This window comes from Cyrtonyx montezumae, unplaced genomic scaffold, assembly GCF_038088225.1.
Source record: "Cyrtonyx montezumae isolate F1298 unplaced genomic scaffold, pur_monq_1.0 scaffold_14, whole genome shotgun sequence".
Classification (NCBI taxonomy): Eukaryota; Metazoa; Chordata; class Aves; order Galliformes; family Odontophoridae; genus Cyrtonyx; species Cyrtonyx montezumae.
The window spans coordinates 4,441,810-4,466,465 of record NW_027071870.1 but is presented as its reverse complement, the minus strand read 5'-3'; the positions used below and the strand labels follow the sequence as shown (position 1 = coordinate 4,466,465).

General features: G+C 39.6%; 1 protein-coding gene across 1 annotated transcript in view; it reads left to right on the top strand.

The window, feature by feature from the left end:
* Window positions 1-24,656, top strand: part of ADAM22 (ADAM metallopeptidase domain 22) — a 121,539-nt gene that overhangs the window by 50,548 nt on the left and 46,335 nt on the right. The window contains exons 4-7 of the mRNA XM_065731212.1: window positions 5,203-5,269; window positions 15,947-16,029; window positions 20,274-20,337; window positions 20,965-21,034. Of these exons, the coding sequence (XP_065587284.1) occupies window positions 5,203-5,269; window positions 15,947-16,029; window positions 20,274-20,337; window positions 20,965-21,034 (284 nt within the window). The remainder of the gene's footprint in view (window positions 1-5,202; window positions 5,270-15,946; window positions 16,030-20,273; window positions 20,338-20,964; window positions 21,035-24,656) is intronic.

Below are 24,656 nucleotides of genomic sequence, written 5' to 3'. Positions count from 1 at the left end.
ATGTTGATAGTTTGCCTTCTTTTACAACATGATCCCTTCCCCCTTCTTCCCCCTTCTTCCCCCTTCTTCCCCCTTCTTCCCCCTTCTTCCCCCTTCTTCCCCCTTCTTCCCCCTTCTTCCCCCTTCTTCCCCCTTCTTCCCCCTTCTTCCCCCTTCTTCCCCCTTCTTCCCCCTTCTTCCCCCTTCTTTCTTCTTCTCCCTTCTTCCCCCTTCTTCCCCCTTCTTCCCCCTTCTTCCCCCTTCTTCCCCCTTCCCTTTATATAAATTCTCCTTATAAACCGGTTTATAATTTGAACCTTTCCAGTTTACTTAGTAAAGAATCAGGGAAAAGTATTACTTGACAAACATACCATATAAACTTGAGAAACTACACCATCAGAGAAAAATATTACTTGAGAAATTTCTGCATCCTCTTGTCCTCAGCACGCAGCAGCGCCCACTGTTTTTACTACAGCCCTCTTGAGCAGCAGGCTCCCTTCTCACCTCTAGCAGCTGCAACTGTTAGCATTAACTGTTCAGTTGATATGGTATCTTTATCTTATTAATGTCTCCATCATTTCCCTGAACCCATCGTTTTCTCCTGAATGTCTTCATATACCTGTCAACACTTTCCTACTGGAATTTGACCCATCCAGGCCTGTGTGCTGATTTCAGCTAGAACTCTATCTTCCTTTTCAGTAATGCATCTTACTTGAGATCTTTCATTTGATGGCCATGCCTGACAGCAAATTTAATCAGAAATTTGAGGTGTATGTAATAGAGAGTTGTGAAGGCAGAAATCAAAGTCAACAAACAGAAAAAATGGTAAAGAATTCCCACAGCATCCAAGGAAATGCAACATTATCAGACATCATGAAAGCAGTCATTTCTCATTTTTAAGACTGATGTGGAAACAAAGATGCATTTTAGTACTACGATTTTGAACTCCTTTTATTTCTACCTTTTTAAAGTTTGTAATTCTTCCTGTGGTCTCTGAAGTGGTCCCTTTCATTTTTGTTCTCCCCCTCATAACTTTTAGGCATTTCATCTTCATAGTCTCTCAAATCTGGATATACTTTTTGTTAAAAAGCTGGCAATTTTTTACTTTTTCATCCTTCACCCCTTGAAAATGAAAATTTCTGTTTCATTTTCAGGGATAATTCCCAGTTTGTAATCAATTCTGTATTCAAATACTAACCTGTTGTTTTCCAAGTTATTTAACAGCCTCTTCTTTTGGGTTGGAGTGCTTTACATTATCTGTTTTTTCTTTCTATTTCTTTGAACACATAGCTTGTTCTGTCCTCTTTTCTCTTGCCATTGCAGATTTTTCTTCTTTTTCTTTCTGAAACAGCCTCTTTCTGCTGGGCAGTGCATCTGTTTCTGAAGTTTAGCTGTTTTCCTGGGATTCCAATTCTGGCTTTGGTTTGGTAAACATATCCAAATGTTGTAGTTAGTTCAAAGTTGAATTAAAAAACACATTTATATATGAGGTCTTGAATAAAGATACTTTCCATAATTGAGCCCATTCCCTGTAAGAAAATTCCCTTATCTCCTCCTTCAGCATGCTATCATGATAGTTTCGGAGAGTTGAAAGAACAGAGATTTTTTGCTGTTATTCTGGCCTTTGTTTTGTGAGGTGAACTGATATAGTTGGACTTGGGCTTCAGAAAAGGATTTTGCTGTAAGCAAAACAAGCTACACTATTTTCATTGTGTATTTAAAAATAATTGAATCAAAAAAGCAGAGTTGCTATTACAATCATAATGGGTTGGGTTTTTTCCCCTTTTAAAAGGCATAATTCACATGTGCTTCTATTCTGTGAAATGTTTTATTTTTACATATTAACATGCAGGTTTTGCCATTCATTTTCAAATAATTTATCTCAGTGTTTTAGCAAATGCTTCTGAAAGTTTCATTCCACATATTTTCTTTGTAGATGTTTTTTTTTTCCCCCCACAGTATTCTACATTCTTAGTATTTCTAAGATTTATTTTCACAGTCTGTAGCTTTCTTGCACATAGATTTTCTTAACAACTAATACGAAGACTGATACTTAAACTGACAGAGGTGGCTTTTAGGATAGATTGGCAGGCAAGTGGAACTACTCTAATTTCATCTCTACCATAGGAAGGAGTTAGATGATTATATTGAAACACACATTATTTTACTGCTGAATGCTCAATGTCTCATGTTGCTTAAATAATGGTTTCACTAGAGCTTTTGTTTTGTTTTTTTATTTTGAAGTAGTGGATTTTACTAAAATTATGCAGTTAATTGCTTCCCTGTTAGAAAGACAAATCATTACTGCACATTCAAGGTGATTTCATGAAAGAAGTGTATCTTTTGGCATAAGTTGCCAAGATTGTGTATAATTATTTGATTGTATCTTAGTTCGTAATAGCACAGACTGCATTACTGAATCTATGAGTATTGTGTTCTTTCATGATAATTTCCATGCAGTGAGTCATAATAATAATAATGTGGGTGTTTTTTTTTTGTTTTTTTACTAATAATGTATTTCTGGATGTATTCTGCATACCATGTTTTTTAGGGTATGCTTTAAAAAAGTCCTAAATTTCAGACCTCTCATCTGTTTGTAAGTTCTGGGCTTGGTCCCCAGGAGCTGTGTATAGACTGCAAGGATGGCATTTCCCTCCCAGCCTGGTTCATTTCAGGAACTGAGACATCTGTCACCAACCTTGAGCAGGAGGGGGCTGCCAGCGGGTCTCTGGCCATTCCCAGCCCTTTTGTCTCTCCTTTTACTTCTGTTGCAAAATAGTCAAGCAGGTGAATGAAACGGATGGGCCCTTCTTGGAATCATGCTCCCAAACGTAACTAAGGGGATCTAGCAAGGTACATCCATCCAAGACATGGTGGCTGGGAGAAGAGCCCTGACTGCTGGTGACTCTGGTGCTGGGTGTGGGGGACTTCTGAGGAGAAACTTGGCTCTTCTGGGGCAGGGCAGCTCAGCCCAGGGTGGAAGAGCACTTGGCTCTCTGGTTGGCACAGGCCTCAGGCATATGCTGAGGGGGAAGCACAAAGGAACAGCGTGTGTGAAGCTTCCCCAGAAAACTTTTCCCAGACTCGAAGACTTTCCAAGTCTCCCATTCAGAAATCTGTTAGCATCCGTCTTTTTGCTGTGTTGCTTGTGTTCAGATACAAATACAAAGCCTTTATTTTAGCAGCCAGTCTCCATTTACTCATTGACAGTCAGTGTCTATTTGAGGTTGTGCCAACATTTTCTACAGCTTAATTAACTACCTTCACGCACTGGTGTACAAATCCTGGTGCATTTGATTCCTGTTACAACCCACATTTTTGCAAGACTTCAGGAGCTTTCCATTCCCCGTTATCTCAAGAGCCTCTATTTGCTTCCAGGTAGTGGAACTTTCTGACCAGTATCTGCCCACGCTTTTAGAAGAGATGTCCGTTCATCAGTGGTATTAATCTTACCTCAATTTGGCTCAAAATAAGTCTTCTTTCATGCATTCTGGGATGACAGGTGTGTTTTTCAGGAAGACACCCTATTGATCTGGCATATCTTTTTGCCAAGATGAGTGCAATCACTGCTCCTTTATAAAGCAGGTCCTCCAAAACAATGCTAGAGAAATTCCCTCTAGCCCTTAAGTGCATAAATTTGTTGTTTGTACAATTGAATTTTATCCTACTTGTAATATACAGTCTTGAACATCATCCAGCGCTTTCCTGTGGGAATTTTTTTTTCAGTTGTCTTCTTTCCAACTTAGCATTATCAGCGTATTTCCATAGAGTGCTCCTGGTTTTTGTGCCTGGGTTGTTAATGAAAATGTTGGGTTGGCAGTTTGTAGGGCTGATATGGAAGAATCTGTACTTCAACCTTCTGCCACTTGAGACTTGATATGGGCAATAGCCAGCACCTGTGTGAGCAAAACTCCCTGGCCTGGCTGCCTGCTTTGCCAGGATGAAGTTCTGGGAAGCTGAGTGGCTGCTGGGCACCATACAGCCCTGGCAGCACCCACCACCCTCTGCCCTCACCTCTCCTGTATCTTACTGTCCTGCAGCAACAGCACCCTGAAAAACCCAAGGGCTGCCAGGCTTTCCCAGCTGATGAGTCTCAGCTCCGCTGCTCTGTGCACTTCCAGCTGTCCTTCCCCTCCACCTCCCTGGTGTTTTTCTTATAGGGAAGAGCAACATGCTAATTTACCTCTTCTGCAGAGGAGGTGCTTTGTGCCAGTCACCTCATGACCCATAGGTCTGTGGGCCTGTTGATGTGCTCTCTTCACCAGGACTCTATCTTTTGCAGTTCAGTCACCTCTTACGTGGAACAATATCAAATATTCATGCAAAATTAATCTGGGTGAAATTCTAAAATTTCTAGAAGTGTTCCATGAATTTTTTGCTGTAGAAAACTTTTTTTTTTTTGCCTAGGAAGTAATTTATGAAGACCTGATTGGTTTAGCATGAAGTCTCTTAGTGTGCATTTTGTTTACATATGTTCTCTTTAGTGTTTGTTCCGGAGCCCTGTCTATTTTAAGGCTGGGTTCATTGTTGCCCAGCTCATTTTCCTCTGGTGCCATGAGAACCTCAGGGTTCCCAGAGAGGATACACAGGACTGGCTCCTGCACAGGCCTGCCCACGGCCCAAGGATGGCTTGGCACCAGCCATTCACCTTCACACTTGCTGTGGAGCAGACCTGCTGTGAGCCTGACCCTGTGGCTCGAGGCTTCATCTGCCCATCTACACAGTGCCATGTGTACACTTGTAGGATGCATTTTAGTATTACAGGGGCATTTTATTACTGTGCTGTTGTGTCCTTCGGAGGCTGCTGGAGGCAGCTGCCACATTCACTGCAATGCAGCCTGCTGTAATAGTGCCTCAACTTGGTTTCTCATTCTTCTGTGGTTGTTCTTTTTTTTTTTCCCCTCTTTTTTTCCTTACTGTTCAGATAGCAAGCAGAGAATTCTTTTCTGTTAAAATAGTTATCAGTAGATGGCTTTGAACATCCCATAAAGCAAAAGCCTCTCTTTTCCTTTTACTGCCTTCTAATATTAAAAACCAGTGTGTCCCGTGCACTGTGAAGCTCCATTGCAGGTGGTTGTTTCTGTGATTTTTATGAAGGCTTTAGGAGGAGTATCCTGCAGTTTTTGCCCTTTTCAAATGTAAATGTTTAATCATTGCTTGCTGAGGGAGCATGCAAGAGCACATGCATGAGGTTTATGGCTCTTTTTTTTCTTATTCTTGCAGTGATCTGCTGTCTTCTGAATACCTTGAGAGGCATATCGAGCAAGGTGGAAAGGCAGTGGAAGTTAAAGTAAGAGTCTCCTTTTTATGCTTTGCCTTTTTCAATTTGCTTTGCTTTTGATGTTAATGTAAGCTCATTTTCTTAAGGGAGAGAAATCTGATTTTTGAGGGAGTTTACTCTTCTGAACAAGCATGTTTCATGTATTCAAAGGTTTCAGCTTTCTTAAATATGAAAAATTTAGTATATTAATGTTTATGATATCCATGAAAAATGTGTACTTAGTTCTTTTTACTAGTAAATACAATTTATTTCTGATGACTGTTGAAGAAAACCCTTCTATTTTGGTATGTAGCATCTCCTCATTGTACTATTGAAAAACCCTAATTTGTTGTTTATAATGAGCTTCTTCATAAGTTTGAGAATAGCAAGATTTACTGTATAGTATTTTAAAATATTTAGTCAGTGTCTGAAGTCATGGGTTTCTTTCTCTGGACATTTGTAGGCACGGTGGCTACAAGGTCCTCTTTAATGCAGTACTCATTTAAAACAGGTCCCACTGCCTTTGCAGGAGTTAATTTGTTATTTGTGCATGGCATGGGAGAATTTCCCTGAAGACCTTCCGGTTGTTGTGATGGTATTGTGTAGAAGTAAGATATAAAATTACTGTACATTACATAAAAAGTGCTTGAAAGTAATATGTTATGCCTAATTGAAGCTCATTAAATGTGCCTATCAAGTCTTGTTCATAGTTTGCATTTAAAAAAAAAAAACTTTTTTCATTTTTACTAATTCTGAGACCATCTAAGTACCCTGAAATGAATAAATTAACCTTATAATGCAAAAGCAAAAGTGAAAACAGACAAAGCAGTATTTAAGCCAAGATTTGTTTCCTTTGGTTTTTCCCTTTCTAGAGTTTGTGAGCTTGAAATCCTTCATTTTGCACTCTGATAGTAGCCCAAATGTATTTTCAGACAGAGGCATGTGCATATGTGTTCCATTAACTCATAAAACTAATTTATCAGTTGTGCTCAGCAATCAAGAAGCCTGGTCTAGGGATCCTGCTTTGGCAGGAGGGTTGGACTAAGTGATCTCCAGAGGTCCCTTCCAACCCCTACAGTTCTGTGATTCTGTGACTCAAACTCAGAGTACAGGTCAAAACAGAAATAAAGGTAATAGCTGATACTAATAGCATCCATTTGTCTCATCAAGGTACACCTGGAAATGAGCAAAGCTAAACTTTCAGAGTCCCATCACTGAATTAGGAGAAATATACTTCTGATGATTCAAGCAAGGAAACATTTGAAATCACATTTGCATGGGGAAAAGAGAGCCAAGTCAGGCCTTTCTGGGAAGGGTCATGAAAGTTCTCTGGGCAAATCACCTCCCAGCCTCCAGGGTCCCAGAGATCATCTCCCCTTCAATCAACCTCAGGGCAGGGTCACTGCATAGTGTCAGTGAGGGCTTTTCACTGCTTCACTCAGTGCTATCAAACCTTTAGAGAACTGACCTCGTTGCGTTGGTCTTGGCATCCAAGATGGTCTGAACTGTGAAAAAGAAAAAGGCTTACAGCGTTATTTCACCTCGCTCTGCAATGGAGGGTCATTTCCTCTAGAGTGACATGTTCCTCCTCTGCTCTTCTTTGTGCCTTGTGCTGTGTGGGCAGGGACATGCGAGGAAGCTGTGCTGTACCTTGCCCACCACCCAGCAGGCAGCAGCAGTCCAAGAAGGCGAGTTTTTGTCATTTATTTTGCTCATTTTGCTGCCGTTGAGCATCTAGGATCGGAAGAGAGGAAAGCAACTGCTGTGCCAAAATGTCCCAAAGAGTCTTGTGGCCATCATAGCAGCCAAATATTCAGAAAAATTCAGATATGAGAAGGATTTTGGAAGAGTGCACAGTGCATTTTGATGCCAGACACTGAGTGAGGCTAGGTTCAGTGCCCAGTTGCTGCTTTAAAATAAATCTGCCTGCCCCTGAGCAGCTGGTACTTTTTAGAGCATTTGTAAGTGCCCTGGAGTGCCCTGCCGGTCCTTAAATTTGAAAATCCCAGCAGTTTCTGTTTGGTATTTGAGAAACTGAGCTGTGGTTTTAGGTCAGACGTTTTGAAAATCTTCCTGCAAATACAGGGATTTTTCATGATCAATGTACCTTCAATTTCTTTGTCAGCTGTTTTCAGTACCAGTAAAACAGCCCTTAAATTGGTGCTTATAATATATACCAGGCACAACATAAACAATTACAAAGCTTATACACCATGCAGAGCTGATAACGCCTGCTGCTGCTTCTCCTCCTCTCCATCCTCCCTGGTAAAACTCCCTTTGCTACAGAACACATCTAGATCATCTGCTGCTCCTTAGGATGCTTCAGAGAGGAGAAGGGACAGGGAAGGGAAGAAATATTAATAGAATTTAAAATACCACTTGGAATGTGCAAAGGGAGAAAAGCTCTCAGCTTAAGGTACCTTTTTGTTTATAAGAGAAGGTTGAATTAGATTTGATTGCTGCATAATGCATTAACAAATCAGAGCACTGTGAAAGTGGAACATGTTGTGCATGTTTTTGCACAGTGCCACTGTTTGGCGGCTGCAGAGGGAAGGCTTCTCTGTGAGATACCCTTGTTGACTTGACATGGTTCAGCAGCACCTTAGACACTCTTATTAAACCAACAGTGGGATGCAACAATTAAGAAAAACAGAAGGAGGTAGATCTTTGAATTATTTTCAGTGTTCCCCCCATTTTACTTTATGTTTCTGGTTTCTTAGGAAAGCAGCAGTGCTGTCCTAAATTCCCTCTGGTACCAAAGAGAATAATCAATTAAGAGAGAGAAAACCCTTCCTGCCTTGCCTTTTTCCTGTTTTTGTCAGCCCAGATCATCCTATGCTCAGAGCACATAAACACTCAACTTGTGTCTACTTTATGTTGCTGCAGTATATCTCTGTGTCCTTTTATCTCCCTCTCTCTCTTTTTTGGTTATCATTCTGTCACTGGTGCTGTCAGTGAGATGAAAGGCAAAAAAAAACCAGCCAGAGTGCTGAGTAATTCACACTACTGGATTTTCCCTTAAGAAGGAACAACTGGTATCTCTTCAGTGACATTTTCTCTTACGAAATGTTTCAGTTTTCCACTTTAGATATTATAGAAGTAAGTCTTTTTGCCTGTCAGGAACATTGGACACAGATCCCAGTAAGAGAACGTGAACAGGTCAAGTTGTAATAGATTAATGCCATGCATTTTTGATGGTATGTTTCAGTATAACCACAGGAGCCAAACCATGACACAAAACAGCTCTATTTCATAGATAATCCTGAAATTAGTAAGTGTGGTGGTGTAAACACAGTCTGTGTCCTGGGCACAAAATTATAGCAAAAATGCTCAAAGCATAAAACAGCCTTGCCTTTTGCTCTCCAGAAGGGAGCAAAATATTCAAGTCCTGAAAGGCCAGAGATAGCTGGAAACTTCTGACGTGACAGGCACTGCTTTTTGTTAGATGTCTCCTGTGGACCTGCTCTTCTCGAGGAGGTGCTGAGATGCAGTCCATTAGCCAAGGGCAACAGCTGTGTCTGTCACATCTTAACACGTGAGTACAGGGATACCATGCCCTAACCAGGGAATCATAGAATCACAGAAGGGCTTGTGTTGGAAGGGACCTTAATTTCCAGCTCCCTGCTGTGAGCTGGTTGCCACCCACCAGACCGGGCTGCCCAGGGCCCCATCCAGTCTGGCCTCATATGCCTCCCAGGATGGACATAAATTCCATTCAGACATTTTACTATACTATCACAGGTACTGACAGATCATAAGGTTACACTAACAAATTATTGCAAGTGTTGCAACCGGAATATACTGCCCATCTGTGGGTAGGTTATTTTTTATTACTGACTGCTGTGTTTCCAGCTTTATAGCAAAGAGCTTCGACCAGCGCCTTCCAGATTTACTGTCACCCACTGTCTGAGCTCTGCAGAGGAATCCAGTCATTTTTCTTCAGCTTTTGATGGCTCACCATTCCATAGCCAGAGAGGAAGGAGTTTCAGCTTGGCAGAAAAGCATGTGTGCTAAGCAGGTTTCCCTGGTAGGGATTACATTCTGTTCTTGAAAAATTCAGCTCACGTGAGGGGCGGCAGCACGGGGAAGCTCTGTCCTGTGCAGTGTGCATGTACATGCGCCTGCACAACCTGGTGCTGCAGCCCTGGGGGAAAAAGGAGCCTAAAAAGGAACAAATCATAAATAATGCAGGAATTATGTCTGCCTATTTCTGGCAGGGCTTTTTTGGTCTGTTTCCAGAGACTAGGGAAGCTGTTAGTAGCAGAAAACTCATTTGATAGAAAATTTTGTACAAGGCTTCCCATAGCATCGTCAGAGCTTCTCTTTCCCATTCCCTCTACAGAGCTCTGCTTGCCTCATGGCTAATGATTAATAAATCTAGGCCACAATCTACAAGCGTTAACAATAAACTAGCCAAAGATAGCTGACAGAGAATCTAGGATTCTGACGGAGTTTAAGAGTGGGTTCCTGCAAGGCTGATCTCCAAACTGCTGTCATTGAAAATTTTCATTAATAACTTAATATGAAAAAAGTATGTGTATGTTAATGAAAATAACAGTACAAAATTGGGAATTACTGTAATCACAAAATAACAGAGCTGTAGGGGTTGGAAGGGACCTCCAGAGATCATGGAGTCCAACCCCTGCCAAAGCAGCTCCCTAGCCCAGGTTGCACAGGTAGGTGTCCAGGTGGGTAATGAACATCTCCAGAGAAGAAGGCTCCACAAGGAGAACTGGCTGTTTTTGACCAATGAAGTAAATGAAAGTGGGATGAAATTTGATAGAACAAATGGCAACTTTCTTCACCTAGGGGCTAGTTATAGAGCTTCTGCTGTAAGACAGGAGGAGTTCATAAATAGTGGAACAGAGAATGACTGCACGGTTCACATCCAGCCAGATGCCGCCATGACATCATAATGGTCAAATTATTTCCAGTAGGTAAAGGATAGAACTGATGTTGTTATGTGCCCTTTTGAAGAATTGACAGCATTTTAAAATTTCTGTGTATTTTCAGTTGTTCTGGATATCTTCTTTTCTAACAGCATCAAGCTGCTGCTCTGCACTAAGAAGTATTGAGGATTATCTCACTTCCTTGTTTTAGCATTATTTGAATTATGGAGGCAATTCCTCTGGGTTTCAGTAAAACACAGTATCCCCCGTGGGATACCAGGGCTGAATAATCAGTCATCTTATATAATGCATTTGCCTGACCTAATGGACCTGTGAGCTGGTGCTGTACATTTGCATTAACTTTTCTAAATCTATCAGTTTATCTCCTTGCTATACTAGCTTATTTTCTGCTAGTAATACATCCTGCTGCTGTGAAGGAGGAAATTAGAAGTAGCAGCGTTCAGTACAGGAGCCTTTCCCAGGCCTTGTTTTAAATATACAGCACTAGAAGGAATCTCAGCTCATGATTCACGTACAATCTTGCAGCTTTTATTACATTGTCTTCCTTCTCTTCATGATAAAAAGAAAAATCCAGTGTTTAAGCTAGTCCTGGAGGGGATAAAATGTCAGAAAGTCAAAGCCCTCAAGAGCTCCTAGTATCTGCCCTGCTGTGAATGTGGACTCTAGTGATGTAGTCCTGATTCTGCTGAAGTTAGGACTGGGGTGGCTTTGTGACTGAAAGGGGACACCTCCTGAGTGCTGTCCACTGTGATTTTCACATGCTCCATAGGGAAGAGAGTGGCCAAGCACATGAATTCATAGATAAGTCCTGTCAGCCTTTGTGTACCTCAGGAGATACTTTTCCATGATCTACAATGTACAGCGCACATAGAGGATGAAATGTACCAAAAGTTCTGTAAACTCAAGCCTTGTGAAACTGAGCATAGCTGAGAGAAATTAACTACTATAGCATTAAACATCATTAAATCCTTTTGTAGAGCTCTTATGGAGAAATAAAAATATCTTATTGTGTTTAACTTAATCCCCTTGAGGAGGAATTAAACAAAGTAAACTGAAGCTGCTGTACTGAACTGCTGTTCAAGGAGCTCTTCCTTGCAAAGCTTCAGTGTGCTTTAGCTTGATATCTTTACTTTCTTGATCTTGAGTTCTGTAAATAGTCCTTGTCTTGATGCGCATTTTATAGAGATACTGAACTGGCACTGTGTTATATACACTGGGTTAATGTTTCCAGGCAGTCTTGAGCTCTGTGAATTCTCACTTAAAGATAAGCTTCTGTCATTCAGAAATAATGAAGAACCAGTAACGAAATCTGATGAATACTTTTCTTTTTCTATTCAGGTGTTTACCACATTCTGACTAAGGTGTCCATGTAGGTGCGTGCCAGCTTCTCATCTTCTTATCTTCTGTGTTATGTTTATTGTAATCTTTCACATCACATGCTTATAATTTGGCTTCAGACTCAGTAGTGGCTATTGGACTATTGCAAAATATTTGTATGGGTAGATTATAAAGACTTCAAAGTCCCTTTCAAGGTTTGTTCCCCTTTTCCCATGTAGAGGAATGCACAACAGGGGCGAAGTGGCTGTCATTAAAAGGCTCACGTACCTTGACTCAGGAAAAATAGGCACTGCTACTCTTACTGACTCAAACCTAATAGAGTGGGGAGGAGGAGGTACCCTGTTCTCTTCTGATGCATCTGCATTCAGCAGGTGATAATTAAAATCATTTTTCCTAACACTGAGGCAAAGCAAGAGGCTGCTTCCACACTGGTGCCAGGGCAGCTCCTGGCCCATATGGTGTTGTGCTGACATGAGCTGTATTCATACCCTGCAGCTGTGCTTGTGGAGCATCTTCTTTTGTAGTTTCTGGGCAGTGTATGTAACCCCCATTTGGTCTCAGAGTGGGAAGCTGGGCTGATGGCATGTGCCATCTGCTGAAGGCACTGCTATGAGTCACCTGTGGCAGCTGGAGCAAGTTGCCTGCGTGCCCCATTGTGCACGTGTGTGTGGTTTTGATAGTATTGCCAGCAGTCTTGAAATACGGACAGTTTGGAAGAAGCCTTGAAGTGGGGATGCTTTATTTCTAATTTTCGAATTCACAACCTGAAATTAGAGTTACAGCCAAATGACTCTACTGCACTTTGGTTCTTTGTTTTATGATTAATGTGATAGCGGTCTTCCTAGAAAAGGAGGGCACTGTTTACATTTTCAAACCAGTTGACTTTCTGGAGTCTGCTCTGCAGCATAGCTAAATGCAGTAAGGGAGCAGTGACACATTCCTGAGGTGCTTTCTGAGCAGCTGCAGGATAGCACAGCCACACCTGTGGCCTGTCTCTGTTGCATCAACACTTGGCAATTAAAAGAGGTGTTTGCCTCTCCATGCAGTTACACTGTAGGAGCAACACAGGCCAAAGTACCATTTTGACTTTTCATTGTACAAAGAGAAACCTATCAATAATGAACCATTTTTGGCTGTAGAGGTCAGCTATAGAGAATTTCTTCTCGTATTGCTGTTTCCCATGCACTGCGTTACTTATTAATGAGTTAAAACTTGAGCAAGCATCAATAATTTGTAAATAGATCTAAGTGATTACCAAGAAAGCAGTTTTAAAACTCATGCCTAGCAATGAGTAGCTCCTTAAAAAACTAATCATTATCTGGCACTTCTCTGAAAAGTAGCTCAGTGGTTAGCTGGCCTTTGAGAGGTTTCAGCTGCAAAGGAAAAGGGAGCTGTGTTAGTAGGATCTGAGCTAGACCAGCAATCTCCTTTCCTTTGGATTAATGGGTATTAAAACAGGAATATGTAATGCTGGAAGAAGGAAGTTATTAATTTTAGGGTCAGTGTCTTCAGTGCAGCATGAGTTTTAATGGCAAGTGCCTCTCCTAATTGCTGGAAAAATGCTTACTTTGAAGATCTGATGTCAGGTGTTATTTGAAAGCAGATGAATGAGCATCCTTAATTTTCTTCCCCTGGGAAGGTCATAGTGTCTCTGTGGTGAATAACAAGCACTGTCAGTGTCTGGTCAGCAAATACGATCTTTACTGAAACTACAGAGAAGAGTGAACCTCTACCAACAGTGACTGCAATGGCTGTTCTTTATTTATTTCCATCCTTCAATAGTGGTTAATGTGTTCTTCATGCCTCTGGTGATTACTCAACAGCTAGTGCTTCACTGGCAGGGGACGGGCTACCTTAAGGGAAAGAATTGGGAACAGACTTCACCTGAGTTAGCGTCTTCTCTGCCATCTCATGTGTTCAGTATCTTTGCCATTCCAACTACTCAAATCGACTGCAGGGAAACTCAGGCTGACATAGGCATAAAAGCTACAAGATGGTTGGCAGGGAGCTGTAGTAGTTCACAGGACAATATAACTCTAATTTGGGATTCTCCTACGATTATCCAATTTAAGAATGAAGACCAGGGTTGAATCATGAATTCACCACCACTGTCATAATGATTCATTTATTTTAATGGATCCTACTATGAGTTCATTTGTGTTTTTTATTTTATTTTTTATTTTTTATTTTGAGTAGAATATTATTACATTTTTAGCTGCCCAGACTTATTAAGTATCCACATTTTTCATATTGCTCTTGAAAGTCACTAACAGACAACCAGTGCTGACAGGGGACTTGCCTTGGACTTGCAGCATGGAGAATAACCTTGCAGAGACAAAACAGTCAAACTCTTCTCTTCTGGACCCTATCAGGCTGGTTTCAATTTCAGAGCTGAAAGGAATAAGTATGAATCTCTTGGTGACGAATGTCAGAAGAACAGCATTATTTCTTCTTCATCTGAAGCCTGTGCCATTTTCCAGTAGCTGACAATGGCTGGCCTGTAGGTTTGATTTGCTAAGATGGACAATTACTGTCTGCTTTTCAGAGAGCAGAAAGGGGCTGTAGTGGCTATGGGAAGTTGATAGCTCTTTATTCACAGACATACCTTGATTCTGTAGACTGGACTGTTCTTTGTAATGCTGCTAATTTCATCTATTGGGAGAAGTCTTAGTTCTCATATAATACCAGAATATTTTTAGGAAAAACTGAAATGGCAATATTTTTTTCAGTTCCTGTCATTCTGTTACAGGCACCAATAGAGAAGAGGGATGACCCTGGTCCTTCAGTGCATGTTGCCAATGATGGAGCAAAAGTGGATTTATGTGGTGATTGTTTAATCTTTCAGAGGTGTTATATCTTACTGCCATTCTTCCTGCAGCATGGTGTGCTCTATTACAGCACCTGCTGTAAAGAAGCATTAGTACATGTCAAGAGCAAGATGTCAGCCTACAGAGGGGCAAGGTCTGGAAACTTCTTGTCCAGACCTAGACATGTTCTAAAAAAATCTGTAGTGTCCTTGAAGTTGTGCTAACTCTCATTGCAGAGCCAGTCCCAAACTTCATAGCTTTAAGTGCTCTTCTTTTCACATTTTGTGAATTGTTGAAATAAAATCTCCTAAACGTAGGATGTATGGTTTGCACCCACTCTGCCAAATGCCATGTTACAGGCATGATTTGCCTGCTTGAGATGCTGATACTTCACTAAACAATCACTTTTCCCAATTTGTACCACCTGCTTTCACCGCATCACCTCTTTTTTCTTTGCTGAGATTATGATAGTTAGGTGGTGGTATGTGTCTAAATTGCAGTTTTCCTGGGTAAAAATTTGAAGCTGTTTTTCTTGAATTTTTATTTTCTAGATTTGTATGCGTAGAATATTGCTCGTGGATTTATTACAAAATAAATTAATTTGGGGGTACTATTTATGTGATTCTTATTAAGAAGATCAAAACCCACTTTTCAGCCACAGTCTTGGATCTTTTGGATTATTAGCATGAAACAACGATTCTCTGCATAACTATTTTCAGAGGATAAACCAGTTTGTCTAATTTCTCCAAATTCCTTCCACAGCTACCACTCTGTACAACTCCTGACTATATTTTTTTTTCAGTATATTTCTGTGTTCATGTGCTGACATCAGTTAAACTTTCTACAGGAATATTGCTGCATAATTACTGCATAAGTGATTTTTGGAGAGAGCATTTCGTTACTTACATAGTTTCAGCTCATTTGTATGGCTTGACTGTTAATTTTGGTCCTAAGCTACTGTTTCTTTGTATGATTTTTATTCACCTGCTCTTTGTGTAGTGATGAATACACTCAGTGCACATGCAGTTAGCCTTTCTCCATGATCAGTGCATCTTCTGTGAAACTATGGGTGGGGGGATATGTTGAATAAGGTCTGCTGGATTTGATTTTAGAAGTGTATTTTTTATTTACACTATTTATAGAAGAGGCGAATATAAAGTTTTCTTTATCAAACAAAAAATGCTTTCTAGTGCTAAAAAAAACCCTTTCGTTTGCTTAATCAACTCTTGTTATTTGATAAGCATATTTTTCTCCTTAAAAGTAGGAAATTGCATGGCCCTCAGGGCAAAGCTCATCTTCTGATGTAGCCATGTGCAGAACACGTGTCAAGACTAAGCCCTTGTTTCCAGCTCTCTTCAGCGAAGAAAGATGGATGCTTCTGGAGTCATTTGTATCTGAAATTTGTCTTGAAATGCCAGAGATTTCCCATTGAACATTTTCATCTCCATTCAGTGTAGAGAAAGTCCAAAAGATGATGTTTGACTCTGTACTAAACTTGTAAATGGCTGAAAGGAGGTGGGGTGAACCTCTGCTATGTTCTTGGTGCCATATCCCTGAGTTGGCGATGTATTAATACAAAAGCACTGTTGGACAGGTTAGAGTGTGATACCATGGGACATCCGTGGATTTACGGTCTCAATTTCCAATTTCAGGGAGGAGAACATTGCTATTATCAGGGAAAAATTCGAGGAAATCCAGTATCATTTGTTGCCTTGTCAACGTGCCATGGACTACAGTAAGTCTGCTGTTCTGTTTTTGCTGAACTTCACTTAATCTTTTAAACAAAGCTGTTTAAAGGAAAGTAAGTGCCATTTATTTGTTAATTGGTTTGCAACCACTATTACTATTTCAGAAAACTTTACATAAAATGGATTTAATTTGAACCTTGTAAAGGTGAGTTGTTTTTTTCAGGACCTACTGCCAAAAAACCCAAGTTTTCTCTCTCTTTTTTTTTTTTTTAAGCTAAAGACATATGATAACAACTTTGATCAGATATTTTTTTAAGATAGTTTATAGTAGAGATATGAAAGTAGCTAAAAATGCTCCGTTCTACAGGAAGAAAAATAATACCAAGATTGATATAAACCATCTGAAATTTGCCTGTGTTCTTTTCTTATTGTTAGCACAATGTATTTTATCTTTCTGTCCAAGCCTGTTTACAGAGGAAAGCGTCAGTGTTGAGTTTCTGTAGCCTTATCCATTTTCTTCACAGAACTGCTTGTCTTAAGCTATGTGCATGGGATAATAGCTCCAATACAGTGAAATATTTGAAAGTCTGAAAAAAAGGATGAAAAATTATGCACGTTTGTTTAAAAGAACATCATTTTACTGACAATGTAGTTAAAGCACCTGAACTTGAAGGTAACGCAGAGCTGTGTGCTGATTCTCAGCTTTTGGACCTGTCTACTTTTGGCACCATTGAAACACACTCGTCAGGTTTACAGAGCAGCCAAGTCACTTCAGCATCTGTTGACTCTGGGAATTACAGGACCTCAGCACTTTTGATGCTGAGATTGACTTGAAAGGTCAGGGTAGCCAGGAGTGCCTGAGCATGGAGATTGTTTTCTCTGAGGAAGCAGGACTTAGCTCATAGAAATCTTCTCTATTATCCGTATCCAGCTGTTCTGTAGTTTTAGTATGGCACACACATACATGTAATTTAAGTAACTTTTATATTTGTACTTTATGAGGAAGGGAGATTATGCATGCATCAGACCCATATTTTTGCACTCACTGTCTGACTTAGAGTTTTGCTTCTTTCATTTATAGTCAAGATTGAACCAACTCAATGAAACTGACCTCAGGTTTGGTAATGTCAGTGAGCCTAAAAATAGCAGCATCCTGATGCATCTTGAGGGGATTTAGCTTCGTGGCTTCCATTAGCAGTGATCCATTAGGTCTAGGCCCCTGCCAACAGCTAGGAGAAAGTGCAGCAAAAGAAGGAGGGGCAGCTCATGTCCTTTCCTGGCCTCCTTTTCCTTGTTGCTTAAGATTGATCTGCTGCCGCTCATTATTCTAAAATTGCCTAATGTTAAAATAGAGTTCTTCCCATGCAGTAATGTGAAGAAAGATACATATTCTTTCATGTACGATTCAGCTCCCCATTGAGTGTTCTTTTTTTTTTCTTTTTGTGAAATGTTTCAGCAGTTATCCTTCACACAGGATGCAATACGAAGCTTACTCTAACAGTAATTCCAGCATCTGGTATGAGAAAATATTGCTTTCCAAATTTGTATTAACCTTACCTTCTCTGACATTATATCTCCAGCATTACAGCTAGTTCCTCCATAGTTGATTTCACATGTTCATTAAATACTGTAAACTCAAACTGCAGTTCAGAGTGCCTCACTGGAATAGGGGAAGCTGGGGAAAATTATCTTCTATCAAGGTCTACAGGGCAGAAACTTCACTTTCATGAATTTTAGGAAGGGCATGGGACAGAATAGATGCCTTTAATAGAATAACAAGCTTCACATTTTCGAAGCTCATGCTAATTTCTCTCACTTATACTACCCCTAGTTCCTCACCAGTAAGAGCAGACATTTTTTCTGACTTGCCTTTAGAGATAATGTTGTATTTGTTTAACTAATCATAAATTGTGAGTTCTTTTGTTAGTAATGTCTGTGCTGTAGTTTTCCTTTCATTAAATAAAATAGGGTGACTGGCCAATGGAGTGCTCAAGCTTACAAATTTCTTCTTAATGACTTTGCTAATGAAAAATGTTTCTCTACGACTTTAACCCCAAGCTTGCTGGTGTATGTATATATATATTTTTTCTGTGGGACATACAGTAACCACAGCTCCCTGTGAGTTAATCCAAAACACTTTGAATGCAAAACACACTGGTTGCTGGGATATGAGTGAGCTGTTCTCAGTTCTGAGCTGTGCTCTGTCCTGTGTTTGGTAGCTGGTCATGCAGAAACCAGTTGTGCTGTGATTTTGCTGCCCACTGGTGGTAAATACATAAATTGCTGTTGCAACTGTGGATTAGACTTTCATGACTGCAAATTTGTTTGTCTGAAAACCTTACATAACCCAAATGTGTTTTTTTTAGATAGCCCATGTTTTGCTGCTGCTTTCTCTCTAGCAGTGTGATACCTTCAGAACTATTGAAGCCCAGAACTATTGAAGTCATTAGAAAAGAGCTATGAGGAGCAAGTCAGATCTGAGGGTCAGCTCTGATTATTATTTTTATTAAGTGACTTGATCAGAAGTCAGTGCTGCTAGGTACAATGTTCACACAAGAGGTCATTTGTAACAGCACTTGACCTTACAGACTCTCCTTAAAATTTTAATCAGAAGAAAGGAGATTTTGCATGATGAAGTACTGTTACAAACCTTCCGAATGTCCCCAAATCTTACATTTTTCTGAGGCAGAAAACTTCAGCAGATGCTAGAGTATTTGAAGAGCACAGACAGTGTTTGTTCCTGGAGAATAAGCACAGAATTGTTGGTGTACTTGTGATAATGTCTGAGGTATGTAACAGACTCAGCAACCCAAGCCATTTCTGTAAATGCTGAATGGTTAATCCTGTAGATGAGTGATGCTGAGAAGAATATGCTCACCAGGAAATGTAATAACAGAAAAATGAATTTACACTTACATTTCTAAATATTCAGAAACAGAATGGCAGTATTTTACTGACTGCATTAGGCCCTGAGCAAAATCAACATTTTGCTGATAAAAAATTAAGTTGCATTAAAAAAAAGTGTGTTTGTCATTTATAATTTCGATGATCTTTTTTTAATGTGTAGGAGGTTGCTAAAGAGTAATCTAAATAAATAATCTTGCTTTTATGCTGCTGTAATGTGTGTCAAGTTTTAATTTGTAGGTCAGATTTATGGTCAGGCTCAAAGCCCTGTTAGGAGCACTTTGAAAGGGACATGCTGATACAGCCTAATTGCAACCATGCGTGTATGCCACTGCAATAAAGGGAAAATTATAACAAATTGCTGGTTTGTTTGAAGATCAAAATGGTGATATAAGAAATGCTGCCCTAAACTTTTTACCTAAGTAAACTTAAGATGGCTCGTAATAGATAGCATAATTGTAGTAGTGGCCTTTTGCTATGCATTCAAGTTGTAGCACCAGAACATCTGGTGTTACTGCCTTCATCCATTTAAGATGCTTTAATGCTTCAGTACTTCATTTGGAGTTGAAATGTGCTTTGTAACAGAACTTAGAAAAATGGTGGTTGTGTGTGGGGAAGTGAAGTGTCAAATTTTCAAGATAACATTGTGCGTATTGTGAATGACCTTCAGATTTTATGATTATGAAAATATTATGTCATTAAGGAAGAGCCCATGAGTTCTTTACCAGAGCCATGGATGTTGCATAAGGCTTTGTCCTCAGTATCTGTATTTTCACCACAGCTCTTTAGAAACCTATGTTGATCAGGTTTTAATTTTCTTATCGTGAAAATCATACAATGTCTGTACTGATACAGTGCTGTATATAGCATTGACTTTTCCTAGAAAGATGAATTAATTCAAGAAGAAAATACCGTCTATCATAATTGTTATTACTGGAGTGCCCCAAATACCTGTTATGCCCCTTGTCCTTGGGAATACACAATATTACTTTGGAAAGAGTTAATCAGAACCATGAAAACCTAAGGTCAGCTCAATTCAGTAATATTTTTATTTTGTGAGAAGGCTGTAGGCAACTTCCAAGAGCTCTGAAGGCAGAGCCCTTACTGCAAATAAATCTGTGTGAGATTGGCCCTAAGCAGAATTTTGTGGTTTTTTTGTATGTTGTAGGGAAGATTTGTGGAAGAAAGTAGAGTTGATATGACTACGGGAGAGAACATCTTTCTAAAACAAGCAAACAAAAAAAATGTTTCAGAATTTTTTCATTCCTGAAGCCATTTTTATCTGCTTCTCTTCTGAAATTTGTTTTTAAATATGTGAGCTTCTTAAACTTGGTTCATCGCTGTACTAATGTTTTTTTTTCCAATTTATTTCTTCTGCTCATGACAGCGGGATGTTCTATGATGGAAATCATACTTACCTTATTGAACCAGATGAAAACTGCACTTCAGATGTGAGTAGAACTTCTGGTAGTCCTGCTGCGTTTGTTTTTTCTTCTGTAGAATACAGACATTCATTGATACAGATCAGGCATAAGACTCATTCCCCTCATTACCAACTCATTAACTCTGTGTCTTAGTTCTCCTAATCACAGACCGAACTGATCTTTCAAAAATCTGGTAGTGATGATACATGTGTACGTTCCAGTAGAGCAGTGCAGCACTCCTGGTGGCTGAGTGCCCCTTGGAGCCAACACGAGATGCCTGTGAGGGTACTGTCCCCTTTTCTGGCACTTTCCAACCTGGGTTTGTTATATCCCTCTCCTTCTGGCTTGCTCTCAGCTCCAGAGCAGCAGCTCCCACAATTCTCACAGGTGTTCCCTGGGCAATTCTCCTAGGTCCAGCTCTGTGTGTGCTCAACGACTTCATTGCTGTACTCACATATTTCAAATAAAAGATGTAACTGTGATGCTAGCAATCCTTTCACACCTGTGAGGAGTGTAGAGAAATGGTGCCTTGCAGGTTGCTCTTTTCCTACTGTAGGAGTTGGATAGCAAGGGACCCTTTAGAACTGTCTTTTTAAGGCTCACGAGGTGGATTTATTATTGAGTTTTAATACATGCAATTATTTACTATTTCAGGATGACTTCCATTTCCACTCTGTTTACAAATCCAAGTTGTTTGAGTTTCCTTTGGATGACCTGCCATCTGGTATGATTTTTTAATATTCATGGCTGTTGATTTGTTTCAGTCTAAGATCAGATTTGTTTGTCATCTTTGATGGATAATACTCTGGCAGTGCACTGTTTATTTGCATATCTCTTTCCTATTAAATTAAAGAGAAAAAAAATGCTGCTGAAAAAAATGAGTCTGAAATAGTGAAAGCTCTGGAAGGGAACCTGAAGAGCTGAAACAATTGGAATCCAATGAATCAAGCCTCTCCCAGACATTATGATGTGTATTTCACTTAAGAACTCTTGCAGCCTATAGTCTGCATTATCTGCTAAGAGTTACAGAAAAAGAAGGATTAGGGTAGCCTAAAGGTGATGAAAATAAACCTCACGTTGCCAACAGCTCATAACTTTTCATGGATTTTTCCCATTTTGAGGTACATGGTAAATATCATGGTGTGAATATAAGTCTGAGGGATATGGTATTGTTGTTTTCCGACCCTCTGATTTCCAGTCTGTTCAGCATCTCTTCTGATGCTGGCTGTAATGCATGTATTCATTTAATACAAATGACTTTGGAGGTAGAAGTGGTTTCAAGTGCTTGTAGTAATTAATCCCTCAAAACACTTTATTTTGTGTATGGAGTAAGAAGAGGTTTTTAGAGATCAGTTTTTGTCTGAGAAGCTGGCTTGTTAATTGAAGCAACAATGCCAGTATTTGTGACGTATCCCCATTCTGTCAAGGATTTGCAATATTTACAGATGCATTTTCTTACCTTACTTATGTAAATGCTAGATAAATGAAATTATCTTCATAGACACTCATTTTAGTAGAAATCACCTCTGGACTGATTTCTTCTTAGAGAGTAGTTACAGATGTCCAGTCCTATTGCCACAATTATCATTTGCCCTATGATAACAGTAGGATCTGGGTTCCTACTATGCTGGGCATTGCCCGAAAGATGAATCACCCTGTCCTGGTGCATGCCATGTGCAGCTTTGTAAGCTGTTAAGCATAGCAGAATCGTTAAGAGAATTAACGAGGAAAAAAACAACAAGAAACCATCCACCAAAACAACCAAGGGAATTGCTACAATTGGGTCACCTTGATTTCACTTCTAGAGAAACAATCTTTCTGCCTCTAAACACAACAGTTTCCCAGCTTGGTGCCTCGTGTCCCCTGCTGATGATGGCCAGGCAAGGCAGAAGAGGCATGGGGTGGAAGGACAGCACAAAGGGTTTGTGCACAGCATGCTGTCCATGTATGTATCTGGAAGCTGACTATGTACGTGCACCTTACACATGAACTGTGGTTACTCCCCATGCTAGCAGAGATGGTAGAGTAATGAGAACAGCAGATTGAACATGAGGCTGACTTATCAGACTTCTTTAAGGATATGTCATTTGAAAGTCCAGAAATAATTCAATCATTGCTGAGTTTAAAATAAGTCTTCTGTCTCAGATTGTTAAAGTGAGAGACTGCCAGAGCTGGTACTTTAGATATCTGTCAGCAGTCTCATAACATTTCCTAATAGCTCAATTTTATGTTTTCAAGATTCTGGAGTAAAACAATTATTTTCTGCTTTAAAAGTTATGAAAAGGAATTAATTTCAAAGAGAACCTACCTGTTTCACCTCCACCAAAGCTTCTTGATTTTCAAAAGATCTGTCAAGATAAGGCTTCAGATTTTTTCACAGAAATCTAGATATGCTTGCATGGTTTTGACTTTACTGTAGATAACAAGTAAATAGTTACTGGCTTTTCTGTAAAAAGCCCAGCATGTTATGAGTGGTGAATGCTTCCCTTGATTGAATTGTAATCATAAGATCATAGAATAACTTAAGTTTAAGATGCTGAAAAGGAGATTTAATTGTGGAATGCTGGTGGTCTGAGATATAGAAATGTTTCTAATGTAGAGAAGAGGTATAAGGTGCTAATCTGATATCTTTTGGTATTTAGTATCACATACATGGAGAAATGAAATTTAACTTACCATTTGCTCTTCCACAAGCCTTTTTTTCTGTTGTTTTTTTTTTTTTTAATCTATTTGGAAACATTTTTCTGAGGCTTGTTGTAAAAGTTTCAGTAGATATAACAAATTATGCCGTGACTGGAAATCCCACCATTTTTATTTGTCTTTAAGTCATGTTTCCTGGGCAGCTCCAGCTCCAGAGGATGAAGGCTGTTCCCACTACCATCTTCTTGTCCACCCTTTCCCCAGCATGAGCTCCAGTGTTCATCCCAGCCCCACAGCTCACTGTACCCCACCTCCTCCTTCACTCCCAGCCTGTGTTGCCCCACCAGCACTGCTGCCTGCACTGAGTCTTCCCTGCAGTCTGCGGGGTGTGCTCTATTGCCTTAACTTTTTTTTTTGGTTGTGTTCTTTAGGAAATATTTGCAAGTAATTGATCATATTATAGGTTTATAGGTCATATTTTTTATTTTTACTTTTTGGAAATACTACAGCAGAGTCATTATTGTTAATAGCAAGCACTGTGTTAGATTATGGCATTAGTATTTCCTATGTTCCTTGATACTTTGCTAATTTATCAATTAGCCCGGCATAAGCAGCTGTTCCTTGATGTCAGGATTTTCTTCTTATCTTCTAAGGAGTCTGTGTATGAGCTCAGAATTCCACTCAGCACCGCATTAGGAATGGACTGGTTGTATCATGAGCTTCTATATTGATGTTAGAAAGGAAAAAAAATAAGTAGTAGGGATTACTCAATATCATCAATGGTAGAAGACCACTATCTTACCACAGTTCGGTAGCAATGTACTTTTTACGTTCTTTTGCCCTTTGAAAATTAAACAAAAGAAATGAACAAAAAAGAAGGCAGCTATTGTGAAAGAGAATAAATTGTACTGTACTCTGCAATGGCATGTAGAGATAGTGATTTTAAATAAGGAAAGCTCATCCAAAAACTTGGTGTGTTAAGAGCCTTTGACTTCATAATTTAGTAGGCTGTACGTTCTCTCACAGGCTGTGTTGAGACATTTAGTGTCCTGGCATTGTACTAGACAACAGTATTTATTGAAGGTGTTGTTTTTCAAGTAGTGTATAACAGATGTCCCTTCCTTTTGGGGTCACTTGAGTTGTCCTTACATTTTTTTCAAGATGATATGTTCCTGTCAAATTTCCGCTAGGCTTTTCAGTTCTACATTTCCTGTGTGATTTTGCTGGTCATGTTATTTAGCCCGAGGGTCCCTGGCTGGAAATGGACTCTGTGTGAATTCATCCAGCTTGTGAGTTATGGCACAGTGTTAATGTGTACTAATGTGTCAGTGTTAATGGCTGCATCGTTCCCCTCAGAAATGGCTGACTTCCGATGGTGGGGAAAAGGGTCACATTTGCTGGTCAAGTTATCTGGGATCACATATGAATGTTGTAAATTACTGTTTTATTGATTTAGAAGTTATATTTCTACTAGTTTCATTAATGATAATAAAGAACCCCAAATGAAAGGTTGAAAGGCAGTAACAAAGACTGAATTAATCAAGATACACAAAGAACAATGAAATATAAATTTATTTTAAAATATTTGATTTTTCATCATTCTGAGCTCTAGAGGCATCTGGCCTTTAAGCAGCAGATAGGAACCCTTGAATATTATTTAATTTATTATGGTCTTTTTTTTGAACAGAAAATCTTCAAGTGCACTG